Raw genomic sequence first — 24691 nt, 5'->3', positions numbered from 1 at the left:
CGCTCGTCAGCGAGATGTTAGACCGGTTGTCGAAAGCTGCCATCTACACCAAGCTGGATCTTCGCGACGCCTATCATAGGCTCCGGATCCGGGAGGGGGATGAATGGAAGACAGCTTTCAAAACCCGATACGGGCATTACGAGTACAACGTAATGCCGTTCGGTCTGGCGAACGCCCCAGCAACGTTCCAGTCCTATGTCCACCGAGCCCTTGGAGGCCTGGTTGACCGTACCTGCGTGGTATACCTGGACGACATCCTCATCTACTCCGGAAATGAGGCGGAACACGACCGGCACGTCGAAGAGGTGCTGGATCGACTGGTCCAATGGGGGTTGTTTTGCAAGGCGAGCAAGTGCGCCTTCTCAACGAAGTCAGTGGAGTTCTTGGGCTTCATTGTCACCCCAGGCGGCGTCGTGATGGACCCAGCGAGAGTGCAGACAATACAAGAATGGCCAGAACCAACAGGATACAAAGACATCCAAGTCTTCCTGGGGTTCTGCAACTTCTACAGACGGTTCATCTATAATTACTCCGCTATTGTCCGCCCGCTGGTGGACCTCATGACACGCGCCCAATCACCGCCGACGCCCCGTACCAATCCCGAAGCGGGAGAAGTTCGGAAGAAAAAGGCGAAGAGTCGCAAAGGGCCAACCAAATGGTACCTCCCTTGGTCATGGCCCGAGGACGCCCAAGAGGCTTTCAGAACACTGCGACAGAAGTTCACGGAGGCCCCCGTACTCCAACACTTCGACCCAACCAAGCCAGTGATGGTGCTAACTGACGCATCTGACTTCGCTATGGCAGCGATCCTCCTCCAACCCACGGACACAGATGTCCCCACGGAGAAGCACTGGAAACCGGTGGCCTTCTGGAGCAAGAAGTTCACCGGCCCGTCACTGAGGTGGCACACCCACGACAAAGAACTATCCGCGATAGTTGAGTCGTTCAAGACGTGGCGGCACTACCTCGAACATGCCCCGTCTACGATCCGGGTACTCTCCGATCACAACAACCTGAGGTACTTCATGACCACGAAGGAACTCTCCCCCAAGCAAGCGCGCTGGGCGGAAGAACTGGCCAGGTTCGATTTCGAAATCGAATACAAACCCGGGGCCGACAACCCTGCGGACGGCCCATCAAGGAGACCTGACTACGCGCAAGGCCTCCGGGTTGGTGAGCAAAAAGCACTGCAAGATGCCATGCTGCCAACCCTCCAGCAAAAGCTTCGAATATGGACCATCCGGATGTCCATGGCTTCTAGTACTACTCCGGAAGTACGGGGCAGCGAACCCCCCGATGGAGGACCAGAGCGGTCCCGTCAACCATCCAGAACACTCGCTCCGGAGCTGGAATTCCCTGACACGTTGTCAGACCCCGGCGATGAGTCGCCCGTCCTACCTCGCACTCAACCCACAGGCAAAGAATGCCAGTGCGAGGAGGAAACCTACGAAGCTAGGGGAGAGAAATTTGATGTAGCCCAAGGCCTCCTCCAAAGCCTTGACAGCAAATACCTCTCGCCGAACAGCCTGGCGCATGAAGCCGCGCAAGGCGATGACGCCTTCGCACTGGAACCCCCAGACCTCCTACTCCAACACATCAGACTGGTTCAGGAACGTGATCGGGCCTATCACGGGAATGAAGCGCTGACGCGTCGAGCGGAGGGCGAGGCGAATAAGACAGCCAATATGTGGGAAGTTGACCCCACTGGCATCTTGCGCAGGAACGGGAAAGTGTGGATACCCGAAGACGCAGCACTCCGCGCGAACCTCCTCATAAGGAATCACGATGATCCTATGGGCGGACACTACGGCGTCGACAAGACGGTCGCTGTCCTCAAAATGAAGTACTGGTGGCCACATGCGAAGCGCGACGTCAGTGAATACATCCGGCGGTGCGCCGCCTGTCAGCTGAACAAGATCCGCAGGCATAAGCCATGGGGGCAACTTGTCCCTCTACCAGTGCCAGATACCGCATGGCGGCATTACTCCTTGGACTTCGTCACTGACCTGCCGAAGTCACAAGATGATCAAGGAAACACTTTCGATGCAATCCTTGTCTTGGTGGACAGGTTCTCGAAATACGTCCGTTACCTCCCCGTAGCAAAGACGATAACTGCCCAGGGCGTCGCCGACATCCTACTACGGCAATGTTTCCTGAAGATGGGTCCGCCCGACACATTGGTGTCGGACAGAGGCTCAGTCTTCACCAGCCAGTTCTGGTCAGACATATGCTTCCACCTGAAGATAGACCACCGCCTGAGCACTGCGTTCCACCCTCAGACAGACGGGCAGACCGAACGACAGAATCAGGAACTGGAAACCTACCTCCGCATCTACATGGGATACCGGCAGGACGACTGGGTCGGCCTGCTGCCCTACGCGGAGTACGCATACAACTCGAAGGAACACTCTGCACACGGGCAATCGCCCATAAGAGTAGCCTTCGGAACAAACCCCAAGGGGTTTGATGGAGTACCTGATGAGCATTGGTTGCGAAAACCACCTACATCATGGGCAGAAGGCGGGCCAACACCGGAACTGCGACGGCAGGTCAGCCACCGACTTACCGAGTGGGCGGACATGAGCAGCGCAGCCAAATCTAGTTTGGAAAAAGCCCAGCGTACGAACGCGAAATGGTACAACACGTCTAGACTACCGCTCTACTTCGCGGAAGGCGACTCAGTCTTGCTTCGATCAAAGAACATTACCACGAGCCGACCCTCCAAGAAGATGGATGCCAGGTACCTGGGACCATTCACGGTCACCAAGAAGATCGGTAAGCTGGCATACAGGCTCGACCTCCCTCCGTCGATGGCCCGTATACACCCCGTCTTCAACATCGCACTCCTAGAACCCTGGAACGAACCCTTTGAGTTCACTAAGTTCAAACCAGGACCGATCCAGATACCAGAAGATGTCTCCGCAGGAGACAGATACGAGGTAGAAGGCATCCTGGAACACAGGGAGACCACGGCAAGAGGCCGGGAATACAAGGTCAAGTGGCTGGGATGGCCAACCCAGGATTGCACCTGGGAACCGGAAGACCACTTGGACAACTGCGAGCAAATCCTCGCAGAATACATGGCCAACCCAAGGGACGTATCACGGGCACGCGGCGGGAGCCGTACGGCCCAAGGACGGCCCATGGCCACGCCAACAACTCGTCGCCAGACCCGAGGGTCTGAGAGAGGGAGGGGACGCAAGGGGAAGCTGTGAGCAACCCCATGTCATGCGCAAAGTAGAAAGCATTACTAGGACAACAAAACCAAGTTCTTAGAAGAAGATGTCATTCTACAAATACACTACGAACCCCAGAAGAACCACCAGAGACCTCAGTTACCCTCGGGGAAGTCACCAGCTCCTCCCATCAGGGCATTAGAGGAACGACGTTCGGAGTTGTAACGGCGCTTAGTCGGGGAGCTGCCGGCCTCACTCACATTCAGATATGGCGCCTGAACCTCATGACCGCCCGGAACCTCACGACCATAGTAGTACCAGCGCTTCTCTCGTCCTGACGCGGTACCATCCTTGGAGAATGAAGCCCTCTCAAGGCCAGCGTCCACCACAACATTGGAAGGCGCGTTCAAACCCTGAGAACCCAAGCCAGCAGTATAGCGCTCAAGGTTGAAGGTGCGGGAGACTTGACGCGCCTTGGCCCACTCAACGTCGGACATCTTGGAGCGGGTAATCTCACGCTTGACCTGGGCGGCATGTTCGGAGAACGCGGTACGGAGCTCCTTCGCGTAGTCGAAGGCCCGCTTCCAGTACTCGCGGATGTTCTCGTCGGCGTCGAACATCTCCTGCTCTTGTCCCTCCGAGTAGCTACCATCCCTCATGGCGTTGATGCTCTTGCGGGTAGCGTAATCGACGAGGTACATGAGCAGGTTGACGGCGCGGCGGAAGGGAGGATCAACCTGTAAGACATTAGCAAGGACCATTGCGATGGCAACCAGCACTTACAGGAGAACAACCCGACTTATGAGCCTCACGACAACCACTGCAGACACCATAGGAGCTGTTGCGCTTGCAGAACTCGTCCTCCATGAAGGCCCGGGCAAATCCCTTCACAGTCCCGTCGCTGACCCCGGGCTTGCTGACGGTAACCAGCGCCACAAGGCAAGACTGGCAGGCGAACCTCACCAGCTGAGGCTGGGCTTGCAGGTGCTGAGGCAGGTTATAGATGTGGGACGGGATGCTGCTCGAAGGGACGGCGCCGGAGATGGTGCTGGCGTGGATGGTCATTGTGGTGTTGATGCGGTAGACTGTTGTTGTCGTTGTGATGAAGGTTGGATGCAGAAAAGATTCCAAAACACTGCAACTTATACCCTATCACCTCGCGCTCTTACATGCCCGAGGGGTCTCCGTAGTCGCAGCGGTGCCTCACCGCTTGCCTCACTATGGGGTCGCAAACACAGCAAAATGCGCTCAACACCCTAACAACACCACGCAAACACTGAGCTACGTGCTGGACAGTTACAAGACAAACAGGCTAAACACCCCATCATTCACCGCGGTGAAGCTGGGAGATAGCTAGGTAATGTGGCTGCGGCCATGGCAACCCGAAGTGCGCGGAGCATAGTAAGATTTTTTCCTCATAGAGGTTTTTCACATGCCCCCAGCGTTTGGGTCGCGGGATGACAACGGGCAGTGATCGGACCAACGCCGACAGCGACACGGTGACGTGAAGCGCGGACGGGCTCTAAGCGTAAAAGTATTGCGCTGACATTGCAAAGACCGTTGTGAGAGTCGGGACGACTCTCAAGAAGGGGGGGGGCTATTGTCACGATGTTCCATCACCACAGGATTCCAGCCACAGACTGGTGAGCCACCGGGAACCCTTCGGGGCACCGTCGGATCACACCAGCCACAATCACGTGACGTAGGTATATATCATCCCTCTGAGAGGCTTGATAGCTCCTCAAGGATTCGTCTCAATACAAGCCTATACCGATATCTTAGTGCCTGCCCAACTACTCCTCACAACTAAGTAAATACAAACTCTAGCTCTCTAGCCCCTTAAGACAAAACAACATATTCTACTAGCCTAATTCCTTTATCTTTAGATCTCTTAGCTATGTGCTAACAGGGACCTTAAACTTCTTCTCTACAACATTAACAAAGCCTACCTACGTAATTATTGTCACGGCGCTGACCTAGATAGCCTATTAGAGCGCGCCAAGCTGCTAAGCGAGCAGCTGCGCGATCGCTGAAATTCCTGCGCGAACGCGCCCTGTCGTACGCTCCTTGAGCTACGTCCTTGTCTTAGCCTGACCCCGTACTATCAGCGATATCGTAGTGAATATACTAATCACGTGCACCTACCTTCCCTGCCTGCCGACCCCGTGACATCTAGGGGTCTTTTGCAAGCTAGGTAGTATAGAAGGGGAGGAGCTTCTAGGAAAGACTGCGATGTAGCGCTTAGACAGTCGAGTTAGATCGCTGTTCTAGATAAAGAAGAGGAGGCCTTCTTCTTAAGTGAGGGAGGGATGTAGTAGAGAATCTAGGGGAACTGCAGATCTAAAGGGCTATCGGGCTTGGAGATAACACAGAGAGTAGAAAAGGGACAGGAATGTCTAAACCCTGTTCAGACAACGAACACTACACATACAACACATACAATATACTCTTCTCACTTGCATTAAGCACACGTTCCGATAGAGAACTACTAGAACACTCTACTATAGTAAGACTGTCTGTACGCTTGACAAAGTTGCGCGGCTAGTAGACGCCAACTTGGCCTGCGCTGCGCGTAGCCAGCAGCTTATTAGCTATATCGCGCACAGCTGCGTACGTAGGCGGAAATTCACGTTAGTTAAGATTAAGTATATAGCTAACTACTACCTCCTCCTCTAGCTAGGTAAGCTGTGATGGGCTGGAGCCCAGTTGGTGAGTCCTCGATGATATCTCGGTCACGTGCGCGAGGCGCACTGTCCACAGATTCCGGGTGCCCCTCTAAGCACCCGGATTCTGTGCAAGCGAGCCCGGCGGAAGGTTATCCCGAGCCGCCGCCCCCTGAACGACCTTCAGAACCCTAGCTACCTGTAGTTCTCTTCTCTATCGAATACAACTCCAGTATACCTGTGCGATAGCTCCCTGAGCGTAGCCCCTTACATAAGCTTCTTTAAGTTGGGCTGGCAATCGCGTCGAGCAGGCTTGCCAGCGCGTCGGTCGCGCAGCGTCGTACGAGGGACATTAAAGGTCTAAGCAGCTGCTCGTACAGACTTTATCTGACGCCTATTAAGAGATAAGATAGTTATCTGTATATTAGCTTCAGATGAGCGTGCTAGAGCTTGTTGGTGTCGAGGCATAATTAATTTAAGCTGTAAAGGTGATTAAATTTGGTGGGGTGGGCGCCTCGCTTGTACGGGCGACTCGCTTGTGAAACATGTTAGTGGGTTCAAAAGCGAGATGAATTGAGGTGGGGTCCGCATCGGGTGACCGTGCGCATCGGGTGGCCGATCACGGTAAGATGTTGGCGGTTGAAAACGCCCTGACCGCATGAGTCGACGTTGGCGCGAACACCTCAAGTTCTGACACATGTTAGTTCCAAGCCACGAGAAGCGATTTGCACGCTTGGAAACCATGACATTTCGGGCGCTCCCATATGGCAGCCTCGCTCAATCGAAGTTGCATCGGGGGAGAAACTCGACGAGCCTTATGCGCGCTGCATATCGAAAGAAGAGTAACAGCGTCAATGTCTGATGCCTAGCGGCCACACTCACCAGATGCAGTTGCTGTTGCGTCAAGACGGAGTCTCGACAAATCCTCCATATTAATTATCGGGCGCTGCAGTCGCGGTTTTGCACATGCATGTATGCTACTTCTACAAGGGAAAGACCACTCACACGAGCTTGCGCATTTGTAACACTCGGTCTTCAACATCAGCGCATTACATCGTGTGATCTTGTTGCGGCCGACTTTAAATTGCCCTTGCCTCGGTACCTTCGTTGCGCGAAACCGAGATTAATAGGGGGCCTGAACGGAACGATTTGACTATTAACGACTTGACATTCGCCCGCCTTAGACCTTAGACCGGTAGGCACAGCTCGGATCGAGCTTAGCGGCAATGAGAACGAGCCCCCTGCATCTGCCTAATTATTTTTCTTTGAAAGTCAAGTAGGCTTCACCCATAGATCTAACAATCGCTCAGGCTGCGAGACTTGCGACGGAATCCGATGTCAAGCGCACACACAAGCAAAAGGCGATGCCACATGACATCGCCTGTCGCGCCATCGACTTGCGAATCTAAACAATTGGTACATTTAGCCGCTGACAGGATTGAAACTGTAACATGTGTCAATTAAGCACATTTCCACCATGGACTTTCCAACTACCAGGTGTGGATGCCGCGCCTTGGCCATGATCTCATCTACCAATTGCACGCTTCATGGCCTCGATGTGGAACCAGGCGGCCTTACAACAAGCGAAGTTGGGGTCTTTTCACCCAAGCAGGGGTCTCGGACGCCGGCCTTCCTTTCTGAGGTCACCGATGGGATGCCTTCCACTTCTTCGCTGTGATTTCCCGCCTTAGCCGTGATGTAAGAGAAAAACATGTCGCCTTGAAAGGGTGGCATTCTCCTGACTCTCGACCCGTGACCCTTTTATGTCTTGCATCTGTCGCGCATCACTTCCTACTCTTCATTTTGTTCTTCGTTCTCGGGCTCAAAACGTTCGTTCATTGTGCGGCACAACACCCATTTCGGTCTTACGATACAGTAAATTGTGTGGCAGTCGCGCTCACACATCCGCTCGCTCGCTCACTCAAAACTCGACCATATATAGTTATCGACTGGCCAGATTCGCACAATGCGCCCCTCCATCGCTGTCGCGGCTGCCGCGGCTCTCACACCTTGCGTAAAAGCTCATGGTGGCCTTAGGCTGCCCCAAATTCATGGACTCGTCGATTCTCTTGATCGAAGGGTTGATGCACTAGTCGCCAGCTTCAGGACTGAAACTCTTGGCATCAACTCACACGTAGAATCGGTCTTGGAGGCACGCGCAAGTGCCAAAGAATGCGGCGAGGGGATTGGATCGTGCGCTGAAGACAGAGGCTGCTGCTCAACAGCTGGCTGTACGTAGACTGAGCACTATAACGATGGTGTACTGACACTGGCAGACTGCGGCTCCAATTCTAGTTATTGCTACTCTCCCGGCTGTCAGTACAATTACGGTCCTGGCTGTCCGGAGCATCAGAAGCCTGAAGGCCAGAGTACCGAGTCCATTCCCCGAGCAAAGATTGGCTCAGTCCCCTACGGAGGCAACGGTATCTATGGTGGATACTGGGCTTGCAAGGATCCGGGTCACGTCGCTATTACTTATGACGACGGACCAATGAAGGACACCACTGCAACTATCCTGGATCTTTTTAAGAAGTATGACGCAAAGGCTACTTTCTTTATTACTGGCAACAATATTGCCAAAGGACAGATTGACAAGACTCAAGAATTCATCGACGTGATTAAGCGTATGGATGCAGAGGGACATCAGATTGCGTCCCACACATGGACGCATCTCGACTTATCTAAGATTGATGCGGATACCCGTAAGCACCAAATCCTCAACGTGGAGGGCGCACTGAACAACATTATCGGGAAAATTCCGTCTTACGTTCGACCGCCTTATTCTAGCTGTACCTCGGACTCTGGTTGTGAGCAGTTTATGCAGGACATGGGTTACCACATCATCTACTTCAAGCTCGATACCGATGACTACCAGCAAAAGCCTCAAGGTACCTTCCAAAACTCGCTCGACTGGTTTAAGGGTAACATGACTGCGCCGGGTATGTCACCCGAGAAGAACTCTACTATTTCTATCTCGCACGACATTATCAACGAGACTGCCAACGAGCTCACTGAGCTCATGCTCAAGACTATTACCGAGCTTGGTTACAAGGGCGTTACTGTTGGCGAGTGTCTTGGTGACCCTAAGGACAACTGGTACCGTCAATTCGGCGACTCTGCCGACCGCGTTGGAGCGAACCACAGTTCAACATCGGTAAGCTCAAATTTTACGTTTATTCCTTCACAGGCACCATTGTCTACCCCATATACCCTACATCGTACTGAATTCCACATAGACCGCTTCAACGTCCGGCACCAGCGGAACATCCAGCTCGTCCTCCACTTCCGGGTCGCCTTTGAGTTCGCCTTCGGGCTCCAGCACCGCTTCCCGTGTTGCTGCTCCCGAGCAGACAGGAAGTGCCGCTACTTCTATTATACAAAACGCTAGCCTTAATATATTAGCATCTACGTTTGCACTTACTATCCTTGTCTTATAGAATAAACACAGTACCTAAGATGTTTTTCTTTGTAACAATATACTAGTTTTTAGATCCCTTGTAATATAATAGATAGAATTCATAACTAGTACTACTATAGGTTCTGCGTACGCCAGAGCTAATTAACAACTCTTTCTCAGTTCATTGTCCTCAAGTAAGCTAGGGTTGCTGCGCAGAGAGAGTCGATGTGGAAGTGAGACTAAGAGTGCGACTAACCTAAAGGGGTTTCTAGACAAAAGCAGACAAAAGCAGACAAAAGGATAGTGTGGTAGAAGGGCAGAAGAAGATTTTTGGTGGTGGGACGATGCTGGGACCGCAATAATGATGAATATGCATGCGGGTGTGCTTTGTGCATATTAGGAGTTGGCGGAGGTTATAAGATGGACTCCGTTGATCATACCAAAACCCCGGAAGTAGCAACGTCATATTTTTCTATTCTAGGCGAGCTACCTGCACTTTGCGCTGGCAAATAGTCATCTCTGCACAGCTTGGGGACGTGGTGGTCAGCCAGCCGCGGTTGTGGGTTGGTGCGGTACGACGCGGAAGAGACAACGCCGAGCAGCTTCGAGAGAACGGGGGTCCTGAACTCTCCGCCGCAGGTTGTACTAGGTGCAGTGACAAGAGTGCGGGCAAACGAGCTGCGCGGACGGAGCAAGCTCTCTGAGCGCATCGCCGAGTTCCAGCGCGCCAAGGCAGGGCCTGACATGCAAGGCAAGACGGCACAAATCCTCGAAGAGCGGGAAAGGCCCCTTTTTCGCGCGAATCAGAAGTCAATTGGCAAAATACTCAAAGCAGAAAGTGAGACGAAACAATGCACGTAGTGAGCGCCTTAAGAAACATTTAATTGGCTGTGGTTCTTCTGAGATGTTCGAGGCCTACGGAAACCTTACCGTGTCCGTGCGCGTAATGCCCTAGTTCGCGCAATGCCCTACCTAACATCATAAAAGCTTCAGAAATATAAGGCTGTAACGTGTTTTACAAGCGAGCGGGCCATACAAGCGAGCGGGCCATACAAGCGGGCGGGCCACCCCACCAACTTCGCGCATCTCTCATACTTTAATTAATCATGGCTCCACCAAATCAAGCCCAAAACGTTTCCTATGAAGCTGATATACAGCTAGCAATCTCAGCTATTAGTCAAGATCAAATCCAGTCTCATAGAGGTGCCGCGCTAGCGTACGAAGTCTCTCGAACGAAACCCATTTCCTTTTACACCGCATGACGCTTCTCGCTCAAACTGGACTGCGCAGGTACTTTGTGTGGACCTGAGTCTATTGAAAAAGTTCATGAGACGCGACTAGCTAATTTGTGGTCCAATAGTGGAATAGGACATTCTTGTAACGCGTAGTACACGGTAACTGAATACATACATCGTTTTCGTCTTGGCAGTGTGTACAACTTCACTTCCACGGAGATATAACCGATCGAAAAAACACTCTCTAATGGCTTTTTGCAGCTACTATCCCCTCCCGGATCCACACGACTCACCACGACTCCACAATGGCGAATGATAGTAACGCCTCCTCTTCTATCCACCAATACCTACCGAACTTCAGCGCTAATTTTATTCCTGGCAGCATTAGCAAATCAAAGTCCCCATCATTATACGATGACTAAAGGCAGGCGGTCAGAGACACTGTTCCACAAGCATTCGCAGATCCAAGTACGGCGACATTAATGCACAAGATGGCGAACTCCTGCAAAGAAAGCCGGAAGAATGACCATGTGTGTGAGGGGTAGTTATAGGCAATAGTATTTGCTTCACACTACAAGAGAATAGTGGGGGAAAGCTCTGTATTACTACACTAGGTGGGGAGGTCGTGAGAATAATTCTTGCCCCTCTGCTAACGCGCGGGGCGCAGCTTATGAGCAGGTTTGGAGGCCAAGGCGATTACGAGAAAAGCAAACATGTTGAGACCATAATCGTCCCGTGTTACACTCGAATATTGTTGGGGTGGCTCACACGGCGAACTGGCTCACATGGCGCACGGGCACTGTATACGCTACTGCTTCCCCTTCTTCTCCTTAATATTAACACCAAAGACATTTAGCTGTGCTCGGCTCCCCCGTTCCACAGGTCTTGAATCGGGATCTTTATTCTTCTCTTTAGCCTCTCGTCTCGCCTTGCGATCACGCCACCGCTCGCGCCAGGACATAGCTTTTAGACGCTCATCTTGTTCACGCTGCTCGGCTGTCACTGGCGCACATACAGCGTTGATTCTAGCCGCGATCACCTCGTTGTTCGCCGCTTTCGTCTGAGGTGTCTTGGTCTCCCAGAATGGCGGTGGCAGATTCTTGATGTAGTCGGCATAAGATTCTTTGGCCGCTTGTGATTCCTGAGTTGTTTGTGGTTCTTGGGGTACTGCTGGATCTTTTGGGGTTGCAAGGTTTACGTCATCGCGGAGGTCTGAGCGAGCAATTGAGCTCCCCTGTTTAAGGTCGGCAGAGGCATTGTAGGTATTCTCATAGGGCATTTTGGCCGAAGGTTGTAAGTGGAGAGATTATTGAACGAGTACATTTGAGTACACGGAGCTGTCCTGTGTGCCACTTTGTTGGAAGGAAGCCTGGAGCGGGGCTCCATTGCGAGATCTCACCTAAGCGTAAGCTGCGTGTCGAACGCTCGGAGTACGCCTGAAATCTGTGTGGGAATCCGTCGGAAACTACTGCCGAAGTGGTTGCAACCTAACCTACAGGATGCCACCGAGGGGCCCGATCGGTGTCAAGGCCCGCTCGAAACGGTATAGAGCTAGAGCCGCTAAGCTCAACCCCAACAACGCCAACATCAGACGCAACGCAGCAGCAACGTGCTCCACTACGATCTTCAACTGCAGTAACACTTAACGAAGTGCAAGACCAGCTTCTTTTTCTAGAGCAGCATCGCCTGCTTGTATGCAGAGAGCACCGCACAGGCATCCAGAACGTCGACGTCCACCTGCGCAGCCAGCACGCTGCGGTAGCAGGCGCGGAGAGAAAGGCTATTGTAGACTACTGCCGTCCTGGCAGGTAGCTACACCGCAGGATGTCGAGCTACAGCCGCCGCTAGGGCCGCCAATTGAAGAGCTAGGCGAGCCGCTAGATGCGTGTCAATGCCAGCATAATAGTATGTGTAGCTTAAGCTTTATTACGGTAAGCAAAGATATGCTACAGAAGCACTGTAAGAAGGAGCATAAGCAGGCGTGGGGAGGCGAGACAAGTACGTTGTATAAGAAGGTTGAGGCGCAGACATTCTTTCGAGTAGACGGACTGCAGCGGTACTTTATTGTAGATGCAGCAGACAGCAGCGACGATACACCGTGCATTCCCCGCAAGGTAGCTGGCGTTGTCAGCGAGCGGCTTGTAGAGTGAAAGTTGACGAAGATCAGACGCAGGTCATGGACGCTCAAGTCGCGAAAACAGACAAGACTGGCTGGTTCAAGCGGACAGGCTGGCTAGAGTACTTCGCTAACCGTAATATAATGCATCTCGCGCATCAGATCCGGCTGCCCGATAGAGGCGAGGAGAAGCTGCGGCGGGCGGGGCCAGGTCCGCCCTTCCTGCAATTTTTTCATCGTCATCCGTTATCGTCTTCCGTATACTCTTCCAGCTGAGGAAATTTCGTAGCCGCGCTATTCTCGGAGCATTATAACGCAACTAGAAGATTGTGTCGTCATGAAAGAAGGTACAAGACTCGCGTTGAGCAGCTAGATCCTTAGCAGTCGTCAGCTAGAGAGTAGAGATGTTCATTAGTTTCCGGAGCACTGCAGCTCATTGAAAGTGCATAAGAGAGAGACACTAACCATTAGTACCGCCTTATCTCTACTGTGTCGAATAGCCGCATCGAGGTTAACGCCGATTTGTACCAGATGGTTCTCGAAGTTCTTTAATACTGCTGGCTGTAGCACATTGTCGAGCTGGACTGATCTATCTCGTGGATTCCATAAGTAAGAAAGAGTTTCATATATAAGATTGTCCTGCAGGTCGTCGAAGCTGCTAGGAAGTATGTCTACGACCCTAATCTCGGTGGGCCCTAGCTCGCTATATGGAGCGCACGATGAAGCGCGATTACCCTTGTGCGCCCTCAGACAGTCTATGCCGTCTTCGACGTCATGCAGCTTGCAACGTATGTCCAAAGCCTCGCTTTGATCGTAAGTGCAGTATCTACGTTAGGGCCTCTGTCTAGTGAAATTCTGAAGACCTTGGCTTTCGTGATTAAAAAAGTGTGGTAATCGCTATGTGGAGCTGTAAGCATAGGGTGGTCGTAGTATAAGGTCACATGAATGAGTGTATTCTTCTGTGTATCTACAAATGTGTGATCTGAGCTCTTAAGTAGTCGGACGCATTAGTCATGCCTGCAGAGCAGTCATGTGATGCGGTCCTAGGCTTACAGGAGCTGCTGGTGGGTTGCCGTTGAAGGCAGGCTGAGCAGTGTTGCGTTTCAAGATCTACCCCTTGTACACGAGGCTAGATGCTTTCGTGCAGCAGTTCGTAAAACAAACTGCCCCGTGTCCATACAATTCACAGTTAATAGGCGTCTGCCTGAAGAAGGAGAGGCCGCTTCGCAACCACGCGGATTCAAAACTCTATTTCTCGCATCTGACATGCCTACCGTCGTTTCTTTAGTGAGCGCTTCGGGAACATGTAGATGACTTTTTCGCATGCAAAAGGTAACGGGCAGACAACACTCCACAAGATCGGAGCTCATAGTCTATCGTCACCGAATCAGAATCGATGCGCCACTTGATACAGTTTCTATCTATCGTGCTATCCTGCTTATTGTTCTCACGTATCGCAGCTATCCACAATCTTCCTGATGCTGCCACTTGGGATCGCGATCGTTGACACGCCATACTCTGTGATGGTAACCGGAAGAAAGGTCAATATGCCTTTAGTGGTACCTGACGAAACAACTGTGATGCATGGATAGTCGATGGTCGCAGTAGTTTCGGCCGGAAACGGTGGCAAAACGAGTGTGCAAGGGAAGAAACACGAGATCCTGGGATTTGGGTCCTCCTAGATCTTCGGATCGATCCATACCAGGTCCTTGCCTGTACTCACTACACTATTATCGCCGCTCCATCCCCACTGACTTTAGCGTCGAAATCAATCGATCAGATCATGATGCCGCTAAGGCACCTATTATCAGCGAATGCACGCGTCAAAGCGAATGTCTCCTCGTTATTATAGCCTATCCGGCTATCGCCTAAGTACGTAAAGTACTTAACTATGGCTGTAGAGTTGAGGTAGGGCGTGATGTTCTGTTCTTGTATCACTTTGCGTATCTCACGATTCGACATGATGCGTGCGGAGTGTGTGCACGGCCCCGCAGCTAACCTTCTCTTTGTAGTAAAGCTGCAGCCTATTGTTCTACAGTTAGATTCTGCAAGCTTGTACAAGCGACTGTAGTAGGCAAACCCCATGTTGAACTTCTCGAGCCTGACGCCGTCAAACTACAGCGAAGTTAGACTTTTGTCAACTTCGGTACAGTGCCCGTGCACCCAACGCCCGGAGTCATTGAACGCCCGGCACGCAACATCTACACAGTATTTCAACGCGTAACAACTTAACAACTATGCTAGGCCTGCAAGATGCGCTTGCAGAGATTCGTAATTTAGACCTAGGCGATAAACTTGTCTATACAAATATTGCTCAAAAACACGGTGTTTCGCGCACAACGTTGTCCCGCGCGCACCGCGGTGTGCAGGTCCCTTAGGGCGTCGCTGACCCAAACTAACGAAAGCTCACCCCACAACAAGAAGCAGACCTTGTGCAGTATATAGAAACACTGTTAGCGCGTTACTTGCCACCTACGAGAGCTATAGTACAAAATTTCGCGTCTAAAGTAGCCTAAGATCCTTGCTCTAATAGCTGGGTTACACGCTTCCTGCACCGTTACTGCGACCAACTTACCTGCTACTAGGCGACGGGTATGGACTCTAATCGCCATAACGCTAAGTCTAGATATAAGTATAAGCTTTACTTTGACCTACTACAGCAGAAGATTACTAAGTATAACGTTGAGCTAGAGAATACGTACAATATAGATAAGAAGGGCTTCGCAATTAGGGTACTTAGAAGGTCGAAGCGCATCTTTAGAAGGCGTTAATATAAGAAGAAGGAGGTTAGGCAGGCTTGTTAAGATAGCTTACGTGAGTGGGTAAGCTTGTTAGCTACAATCTGCGCAGATAGTACTGCTCTGCCTCCTAGCATTATATTCGCATTAAAAAACTCCACAATCTAGAGCTATTGGGTGGCCGATATTGAGGCAGGAACACACCTAATTCACGTGGCTTCTTCGCCTACTAGCTGGACAAATAATGATATTAGATTAGCTTGGCTTAAATAGGTATTTAACCGCTATATAAAGCTAAAGGCGTGCAGAAGTTATAGGCTTTTAATAGTAGATGGCCACGGGAGTCACCTAACGCAGGACTTTATTGACTACTGCGATTAAAATCGAATTATACTCGCTGTGTTGCTACCTTATAGTACACAGACGCTGCAGCCGTTGGACGTAGTCTGCTTCAAGCTACTCTCCTCCGCCTACGCCTCCGAGCTCGATGACTACCTCTAGAAGTCTCAAGGCCTATCGCTATTAACGAAAGGTGACTTCTTCTACCTATTCTGGCCTGCCTAGGTGCACACATTTGAGGAAGAGCTTATACAAAACGCCTTCACTGCTACAGGGATAAGCCTAATGAACCCTAACGTTATACTGGATAGATTCCGCCACGCAACACCTAGCGACTCAGGCTCAGTTTCTTCTAGTTCTACAGCCTATTCTGCAGAGGATTGGCTTAGAGCTTGCACTACACTGCATGCAGAGGTGAAGGATCCTCGCAGTGCAGGTGCACGGAAGCTTGGCTAAACTATCTACTACCTATCGACACAGGTAGAGCTCCTTTACAACGAACTAGAAGGCTTGCGGCAGAAGCTATACCTAAAACAGAAGCGTTAGAAGCAACCTAGCAGGCAATTAGACTTGCAACAGCACTAGGAGTATTACGGCGGGGCGATGGTGTAGTCTCCTCGAGCTATTTAAGAGGCGCGCGTCCGCATAGCAGTTACTGAGCAAGAGAAGGAGGAAGAAGAGCTAAGAAAGGCAGAGATGAAGGAGTTAGCAGCTGCTAATAAGCTATACAAGGAGAAGATTGAGGAAGAGAAGCGTTAAAAGCGGGCGAGGGAGAAGGAAGAGCGTGCAAAGGTTAAGGCAGAGGAACGCCGAGCAATAGACGCGCGGAAGGCTGCCAGAGCCGCTGCTAAACAGGCTCGCGACTCTGCAAAAGGTATACAACAGTCCCAAAGAGGCAAATCTACAACCTTAAAAGCTTCTGTAGTCAAACCAAAGCCTGCGCGTCGTGCTGTAGGTGCTCGTAGTCGCCCGAAGCCTGCGACGCCTCCTCCGCCCGTGCGAACCCACACTACACGTAGCGGCCGCACCGCCACCTTATATAAATAATATATATAGAGGAACTTGATCGCATATGTCTATAGAGTACTCCACCAAAGATTTTCGTAGTAATAACTATTGTACGTGGCTCTGTAGCCTCATCTCTGTGATGGGCTTCAAGGCTCGGAGCGGGCGTCCGGTGACTCCGGGCGTTGGGTGCACGGACACTGTACCCTCCGTGCGCAGCCAACGAGCCACCCCAACGATAAGTTGACGATAGAAAAATGAAGCTTTAGACGCCCACACAAAAGCTATTATCGCGAAATTTTCTGGTGTATTGCTATATAGAGCCTTGCGCATCAATTGTACTATTTGTATTTGGCTGGTAACCGGCTGTTGCGGCCGCGCTTAGTGATTATGGGTGGGGGAGACGCAGCTGGAGGTTCAGCGTCAACACCACTTCGTGCAGCTATAACACGACGACGCTTTGTTGGATTTTTTGCAGCTTTGTGGGAAGCTTTTCGCTTACTATTATTTGCTCTATCGCGAGATTTTTCTGCGGTTGCAGCGTCGCGTTGCAGCCTTTTGAGCGCCCGTTCAGCAGCTAGCTCTTCAACCCGTGCTTTCTTCAGTTCGCGACGCTCCTCAGCAGCACGCTGTCGAGCCTCCCGGGCAGCTGCTTGTTGCTGCTTTTGGTATAACCTTGAAACCTCTTTTAGCTCTTTATCGCGAGCTTTTTGGAGTTGTAGCTGCTCGGCTACGTCCTGTTTCACGCGCTCGCGAAAGCGAGCTTCGCAGAGCTTGCTTGGAGACCAGAAAACTGCGCCGCCGTGATACTCCTCGCGCTGCTGAAGGTCCATAGTCTTGCTGTTGTTAGTGCGCTTTTCCCTCGCGTTGAGCGCTTGTTGTATGCCTTGATTCTCGTGGTGGAGGAGCTCGTTTTGTACCTGTAGAGAGCGTAATGAAGCCTCTAGCTGCCGGGCTTCAACTTTTGCCTTGTCAGGCACCGCAACGTTGAGAATTTTTCGCAGCTCCCTCCAGCTATCGCCGTCGCCTTGCTGCCTAAGTTGTGAAGCTCTAGATTGTCTTGAAGTGCGGTTGTTAAAGCGTTTCAGTACAGCGTCCGCATCCATCGGCCACACGCCTGTAGCTTGAAAACTCTTCTTGATAAGATCCGACCTCATTGTAGAGCTCCACGTGGGCCAAAAGTTCTCAAAGAAGTCGCGTTTTGTGATCCTTGTGATGCCTTGCGATCGATGGAGGTGGCGGTCGAGATTTTGAGTGTAGTACTTCGAAAGAGGCCCGAAGAGCACGACGTCGAGCGGCTGCAAGCTGTGGGTTGAATGAGGTGGAAAGATGGCGAGGAGGATGCGGTTGCCGTCGCAAAAATCTATAAAATCGGTCGTGAGATGGCTGCTGTGGCCGTCAAGGATGAGAAGTCTGTAACTGCGTCGCGCTTTCTGCTTCGTGAAGCGCTCAAATACCTGCTCAAGCCATGCTAGACCTACGTCGTTATTGCTCCATCCCGACTCTGAATTTGAGAAGAAAACTTCGTGTTTGCCGACCTCTACAGCGTCCACCCAGCCTGATTGAATCCCGGAGGTGCCCTGGTACACGAGAGCCGGCGGCAATGCCTCTCCAGAAGCGCATACGCAAGCCAGCAGCGTTATCCATTTACGATTGCCATCTTGTACGGCAACTTTAGGCCCTAAAGAGGTCTTCGAGAAGATTCTTTTGTCGCGTTTTGCGACACCGACGTGGAAGCCTTTCTCATCCATATTGTAGGTATTTTCAGCGTCAACGCCGTACTCTTGCATCTTCGAATGAAGCAATTCAAAGTATAGCTTGTACTTGAACGGTGAGTCAGCTTTGTGCCTGTCGCGATCGATTCTGGGGCTCCATTTGATAGTAAGCTCATCAGCGTGGCGATGGAGAAACCGAGTAACCCAGCTTTGGGAAACCTCCCACTTCGTGATCGTTGAAGCGAAATTTTGCACTATCTCGCGCGTTGGTGGCAAGCCTCGCCTTGTGCATCTTTCTATGTATAGCACGAGTTCATGCTCTTGTTGTGGGTTGAGTAACTGTCGCTCGCGCGCCTCCTCGCTCCGGGCGTGCTGTGAACCCTTATGCCTCCGCGACAGCGTCGTTCGGTCAACACCGAACTGTTTTGCGACTTCGCGGTACGAAAATTTATCTCCAGCTTCACGCGATTCTAAATATGCAATCGCTTCTTGAATTGGTTCCATGGTGGTAGAGTTATGACGCGTTGAAGTTGAGACGGCTCACGATGTTGTGGGGTACGGGTGGCTCGTTGGCTGACTTGGCTCGTTGGCTGCACGGAGGGTATTTCCCGTGTTTTTGGGCAGGATTCCTTCTACCTTATGTACTTTCGCGTACTTATCAACTACTACGCCTGTTGCTCACAAGCGCCAGCATCAAAGGGATCACGACGGTCAACAGCTACAACTCCAAAAAGCCAAGGCAATCGAGCTGCGTAAAGAGGCAAAGGTGATCAAGGCAAATGAGATTGAGGCAAGGCGTGAGGCTCAGGCAGAGGCCCGTCTACTCCGCGCTCAGCAGAAGGCTGAGGAGGCTGCTGATCGAGCCGCCCGAAAAGCAGCTCAAAAGAGTCAACAACGACTCCAACAGGCTCTCAAATCTTCCCAAAAGGGTAAGAAGAGCACTCTTAAAGGCTCTACAACGCCAGCTCTAAACGACACTGTTGTGGGCGATCGTGGTGATCGTGATCAGCCACCTGATCGAAAAACAGGCCTCCCAGCTCTGCGATCGCGTCGCGCCCGATCAATCAAGTTATCAGCCAAATACAAGTAGATAGATATATGTAATACGACGTCCAGATCACTCCTCTAAGAAAGATCGCAATAATAGCTATTGGGTGGGGCTCCACGACCTCCAGTTTGGTGGTGGTTTTGGTGTTCGGGTGGCCCAAACGGCCGTCGGGCTCACATGGCCGTCAGCCTCGGTAACAACAACATCAGCAAAACACCGCGATAGCCCTGTCTCACCAAGCACTATAGCCACACGCCTAAATCGGCCGTAATTGCGATCACAACTAAATCGAACAACCAAGCAATCAATCAAACAACAACTGATAACTTAATTTAGTTAGTAGCTATCGCGACCCTCTACTTGACTAGTTATTTGATTGCTTCAACCAATCAACCAACCAATCAATTAATTGCAAGTTATTTGCTTGTAGACAACTATGCCAGAGGGGCAGCCGGAGCAGTCATATTGAGCGATGAGACTGCGTGAAACTTGCAAGTGTATAACAGTTGCCGCATTCATGACTTTGGGGCTACCGGTACTGCTGCCTTTCGCAGGTGCAATCGCAGGGGGATGGCAGACGTCGTTCAAGCTGGGACGCCACAGCTAGTTGGCATGACCAAGCTGCTATGTCTGCAGAACGGAGCGTAGTCAAATGTTCGTAGCTGACTGTCATGGTGGCGAACCAATGATATTCTTAGTCACTGTGAGGTCGGATAGTGACATACATGTCTGCATTCGGGAGGTGCGCACGTAAAGAAGGGCCAACAGACCAGTTCGCTAGATCGAAAATATGACCCTAGAGTTGATCAACCACAAGTCTATAAGCATCTCAGGCGTAGTGTGTACCTTTGCTGCAATTGTTAGGGCTTCTTGCCCAGTGACTTCGTCTTTATGCAGAGCCTCCTCAATTGTGTGTGGCCAGTAACAGCAGACGGTGGCAGTTTGTTCAACCAACCACTCCATATTCTCCTGCAGGGCGGTACTTTGAACAGCGATGTCTCGTAATTTTGGCCACACAAGGAAGTCCAAGAGGTGCATGTGTGGTACGAAAACCTGATAAGGACTACTACATGTCAGTAATGGCCTACATTCTTGCAAAATCGAATGAAATTCCTTACGTAGGTCGGACCCAGACCGGCATTGCTTCGTATGTTTCAACAGAGGGCGAGAGCATCCACCTCATCACGTACCAAAAGATGTACATCGAGGCAATGCAAGTAAAGTCGTTACCTGGCGTGCATTAATAAGAGCAATGTTATAGCAGCACGAAGAGAGACCTGCCTTTGTTCTTAACACTATGCACCATACTAGCAGCCCACTGAGACAGAAACGGGGCTTCCTTGAAACTGTTCTCGTCGAAAAGCGCTGCAACATTGGGATGAAGCCCAACCAGAGTGTTCCAAGACGTTCCCTTCTCTAACGAGCTCAAAATCTCATTGCGGACGTGTGCAAGAGCCGCAGATATAGACCCCATATCTGCGCCGTTGTTGATACACATCAGGGCCCACTTAGGTATGGACAATTGTCTCAGCTGCCGCTTCTGGATATCTTGGGGATAGTGATTAGCAAGTATCCCACTGGAAGTTGGCAGATTGCAGAAGAAGTTTGCAAAGCACGCTTGACGATCAGCCTGCGAGTCTGTGGTCTGTCTTGTCCAAGCTTGAGCGATTATAGAATCTAGTCTAGGCGTTGGTATGCCCGGAGCAGGCTCTCGAGGCTTACTAGGTGATTGCGACACAGACAGAGTCATGTTTGTTGTGCCATGGATATCACTGCTACTCGACGCTGCAACGAGCCGTAGCTCTTTGTTGAAGTCGAACATGAGAGACAGGAATGGACTCGTCACTTCCGTGACTTCGCCCTCGGCATCTTTCAGACCCACGGCTGAGCTGCGTGTGTCCTCCAGTTGTGTTGCACTGATGGAGGATATGTTTCAGCACATGAAGAGGGATAGAATAGATTTCCGTACCTTTGCCCACTTGGCTCGGGAGTATTGGTGATCGAATCGGCCTGCGAAGACTGCACGATGTCGTCCACCCGATCCCCAAGCCTCAACCGAGCCAGCACAGTCGACGCCTCTACATCGCAACCGCTACGAAGTAGATTGACGAGACTTTCAAGTTCGGCCGTTCGAGTAATTTGTCGATTCTTCTTAATCCTGAATCTTTCTGCTTGAGTTACTCCTGGCCCAACATCGTACTGGCAGTCGACATCCAGTGTCTTGCATCGAGAGCACGTGGGCCTTGCGCTATCGCACTACTCTTTGTTAGTATGCAGGCTTGAGCATTGCCAAAGTGGGTTTCACCTTCATCTTCTTTTCCCTGCATAACAAACAAGCCACGTCATTGGTCGTGCGACGATTGAGCCGTCCGCGAGGAGGGGCCCGCCGTGAATCATCTGTAGCTGGCGCAAGCGGCCTCCAGTGTATAGAAGCCATCTTGCAGTTTTGCCTGATGTTGTTTTGGGTGTTCACAAGTTGCTGTTCTGATATGTCTGCGAAAATGGCGAAACGTTGCCCATGACGTCATCTTTGCTCGGAGAAAATTGCCGGGCGCGAGCATCATCTTTATCAAGGATTCGTTGAAGCTACAACTGCTACTGCATGGCGAGTAGCCACATGTATTTGTAGGGTATCAGAATGCGCTGCGTGCGCGTGCGCAGGCGCTTACCCCTCGCAACATCATGTCCGGCTGGACTAAGACAGGTCTGTTTCCGTTCTGTCCGCTCAAAGTACTCAAAGACATCCAGCGGCCGCCAGCCGAGCTGCGGATCCCCAAGGGCGATAAAGGAATACAGGTGACACCCCCTACCTGTGAGACACTCAAGACGCCGGTAACATCGGAAGTACTTACTGCACTGCGTGGCTAGATCGAGAAGAATGCTCACTTGCTCAGCAGTCCGCGGCGTCAACAGCTGCAGAAGATGGCGAACACGGCGCAAAAGTCGTTCGCCAAGTGTGCTCTTCTTCTTGACGAGAACCGACTGCTGTTTGAGCAGAACAACGAGAGCAACTGCCGCAAGTCGATGAGGTCGCTCAAGGTGGGCGAGGGGCATGTGATGAGCTACGGCGACATCGTCGAGGCGCAGGCGAAGCGAGATGCGCAGGAAGCGAAGCACGTTGCAAAAGGAGCGGCGGCGCAGAACGGGGCAAGCGTGGACCGAAGTGCAAAGGCGTGCCTGCTACACAGAAGAAGCGGGCGAAGAAGAGCGAGGCAGAGGTTGCAACGGACGAGATTGAAGCGATGGGTCTGGGGAGTCACTGCTCGGTTCTTAGTCTGTGACATTGCAGGTTTTCGCATCTTGAATGAAGGAACAATGATTTGATCATTTGTCTGCCAGCCGAATCACCCCATGCTAATTGTACAGCGTAGCTTTTCGACCAGTGTTGCTCAACCGTCTCTCGAACATAGCTTTTTGGTACAGTAATACCCGCACTCATATTAAGGATACAGCTGTGTCGATACAGCCTACTGCAAGAAACTGCTTCGGCGAGCTAAAGCTGACGTTGCCAATCTTCTACACCTCTTTCCTACTACGAAAATTTCACTTTAAGCAGGTGCTTAGACAATATAGAGTTTACTTTGCCCAGCTCTGTGACCGCCCCACAGTGTCTGTGTTTGCTGCAGCATCTACAGTTGTCAACCCCATGCGGCTTGCGCGTGTAGCTTCTCTACCCGTGGCTGTTCATTGGGCTTCTGTCAAGCAATAGAGTCTTTATAGATACGAGATGCACCGCGATAGTGGAAGTAGAGGTATATTGCCTTGTAAGACTAGAGACGAACCGCTGTCGAGCCACAACAGCGGTAAGGTAGACTAATATACTGCGATTGCTTGGCATAACGGCCCGAACGGGCCCGGAGTAGCCTGGTGCCTGACAGCTTCGGCCTAGCACAAGTCTCGCCGGTTTAGTATGCTTAGCCTCATAGGTGCCATCATCATCACTATGCGGGTTAGGATCCTTTGGCTAGGAGTCTTCTTAGACTAGTAGTTGTATACCGCAGGACAGAAACCGGAAAAGCTGAGCAAACAGTGGGATGGATGAACTGCCAATTAGGGAGCAGATTTGGATCTTGGTTTAAAGCGATATTGAGGCAATAGTCAGTGGGGGAGGCGACCAACTCATGCTTGTACTGGAACCAATGCAGTAAACAAAAACCTTCTAGTCAGTAGGCACGGCGGAAAAAACACGGTGACACGATACGAGAAATGTGCTTAAGTTAGGCGAAAGAGGAACGAGAAGCAATGGAAACATACGCATATACGCTTGTCATCTAACTAGCCCAGCATGGAACTTGAACAGAGTCTAGAAAACACTAACGACTATTGCCAAATAAGCCATCATTTGCTTGTTCATAGTCTTCCAATGTAGTGTGCAGCAATTTCAAGCTCAAAGTAATGGCCGTCCTTACAACCACTTTTACGCGTCCTAACAACCAGACTTGTCAACAATCAAGCGGCTTGCAAGCGCTTAATTAATAGCTTAATAACTATCAATCCTATTAAGTTAAGCTCGCCTATATTTATTTTTTAGCAATCTAAGCTAAGGAGGCTTAGCTTAATTGTTTAGCTTAATAGGCTTAATTAAGGTAGTACGCGAGGTTGCTCGTTTTGCAGCAGGAGCGATCTCACGATAGGTTTTTAGTGTTGTAGTTGTCGCAGTACTAGTACGTAATCAGCCTAACTTCTGCAACACTATACTCCCTCTACTAGCTACCTAAATAACCCTCTATCGCGTTATTTTTTTGCTCCTGTCGCCCTTATTATATTGCTATTGCTATACCTCCTACGAAACGCGCCTCTAATAACCTTACTCGCCCGAAGAAACGCGTTAAATCCTCTACCGCCCGCGGCACTGTTAGCTAGCCTATAGCCGTTAATAGTTAGCTATTACTATCGCCGTGAAGTCTGTTGCCTCGCAGAGCTCTCGTAGAGGCGTCCTAGGCTTTAACTTTCAGGTCGCAACTACGTAAGTCGCGGCCTAAAGACGCTATTATCGCGTCTACTAAGTGCAGCGAGAAGGTAACAGCAGCCTCGTTGCTAGCAGCCCTAGATAATAAGACCTTATAAGAGGCGCTAGACGCAGGCCTTATAGATAGCTTTAAGGGAGTTAATTAAGGACGTTTACGCAAGTATATAAAGCTGCTCTCGTCGCAGAAGTCGCGTAAGAGCTAGATCTATTGCTATAGTTACCGCGTTGCGCTGCTAAAGGACCTAAGTAAGCTATACTTCGTGTGCCGTTACTGCTACGAGCATAAGTAC

The 24691-nt window shown here is 51.1% G+C and overlaps 2 protein-coding genes across 2 annotated transcripts; one reads left to right on the top strand and one right to left on the bottom strand.

Annotated features, from left to right (window-relative positions):
• Positions 1-7805: 7805 nt before the first annotated feature.
• On the top strand, positions 7806-9227 carry ALTATR162_LOCUS4417 (uncharacterized protein; the record flags this gene model as incomplete). Its single annotated transcript, XM_043312028.1, has 2 exons — positions 7806-8070; positions 8116-9227. 2 exons carry the CDS (start codon positions 7806-7808, stop codon positions 9225-9227), a joined length of 1377 nt encoding a protein of 458 aa, XP_043167963.1.
• A 2052-nt stretch (positions 9228-11279) lies between these two features.
• Positions 11280-11750, bottom strand: ALTATR162_LOCUS4416 (uncharacterized protein; the record flags this gene model as incomplete). Its single annotated transcript, XM_043312027.1, has 1 exon — positions 11280-11750. One exon carries the CDS (start codon positions 11748-11750, stop codon positions 11280-11282), a length of 471 nt encoding a protein of 156 aa, XP_043167962.1.
• Between the last annotated feature and the right edge of the window lie 12941 nt (positions 11751-24691).

Source organism: Alternaria atra (genome assembly GCF_907166805.1).
Source record: "Alternaria atra isolate CS162 genome assembly, contig: 23, whole genome shotgun sequence".
NCBI classification, from domain to species: Eukaryota; Fungi; Ascomycota; class Dothideomycetes; order Pleosporales; family Pleosporaceae; genus Alternaria; species Alternaria atra.
This window is presented reverse-complemented; position numbering and strand designations above follow the sequence as displayed.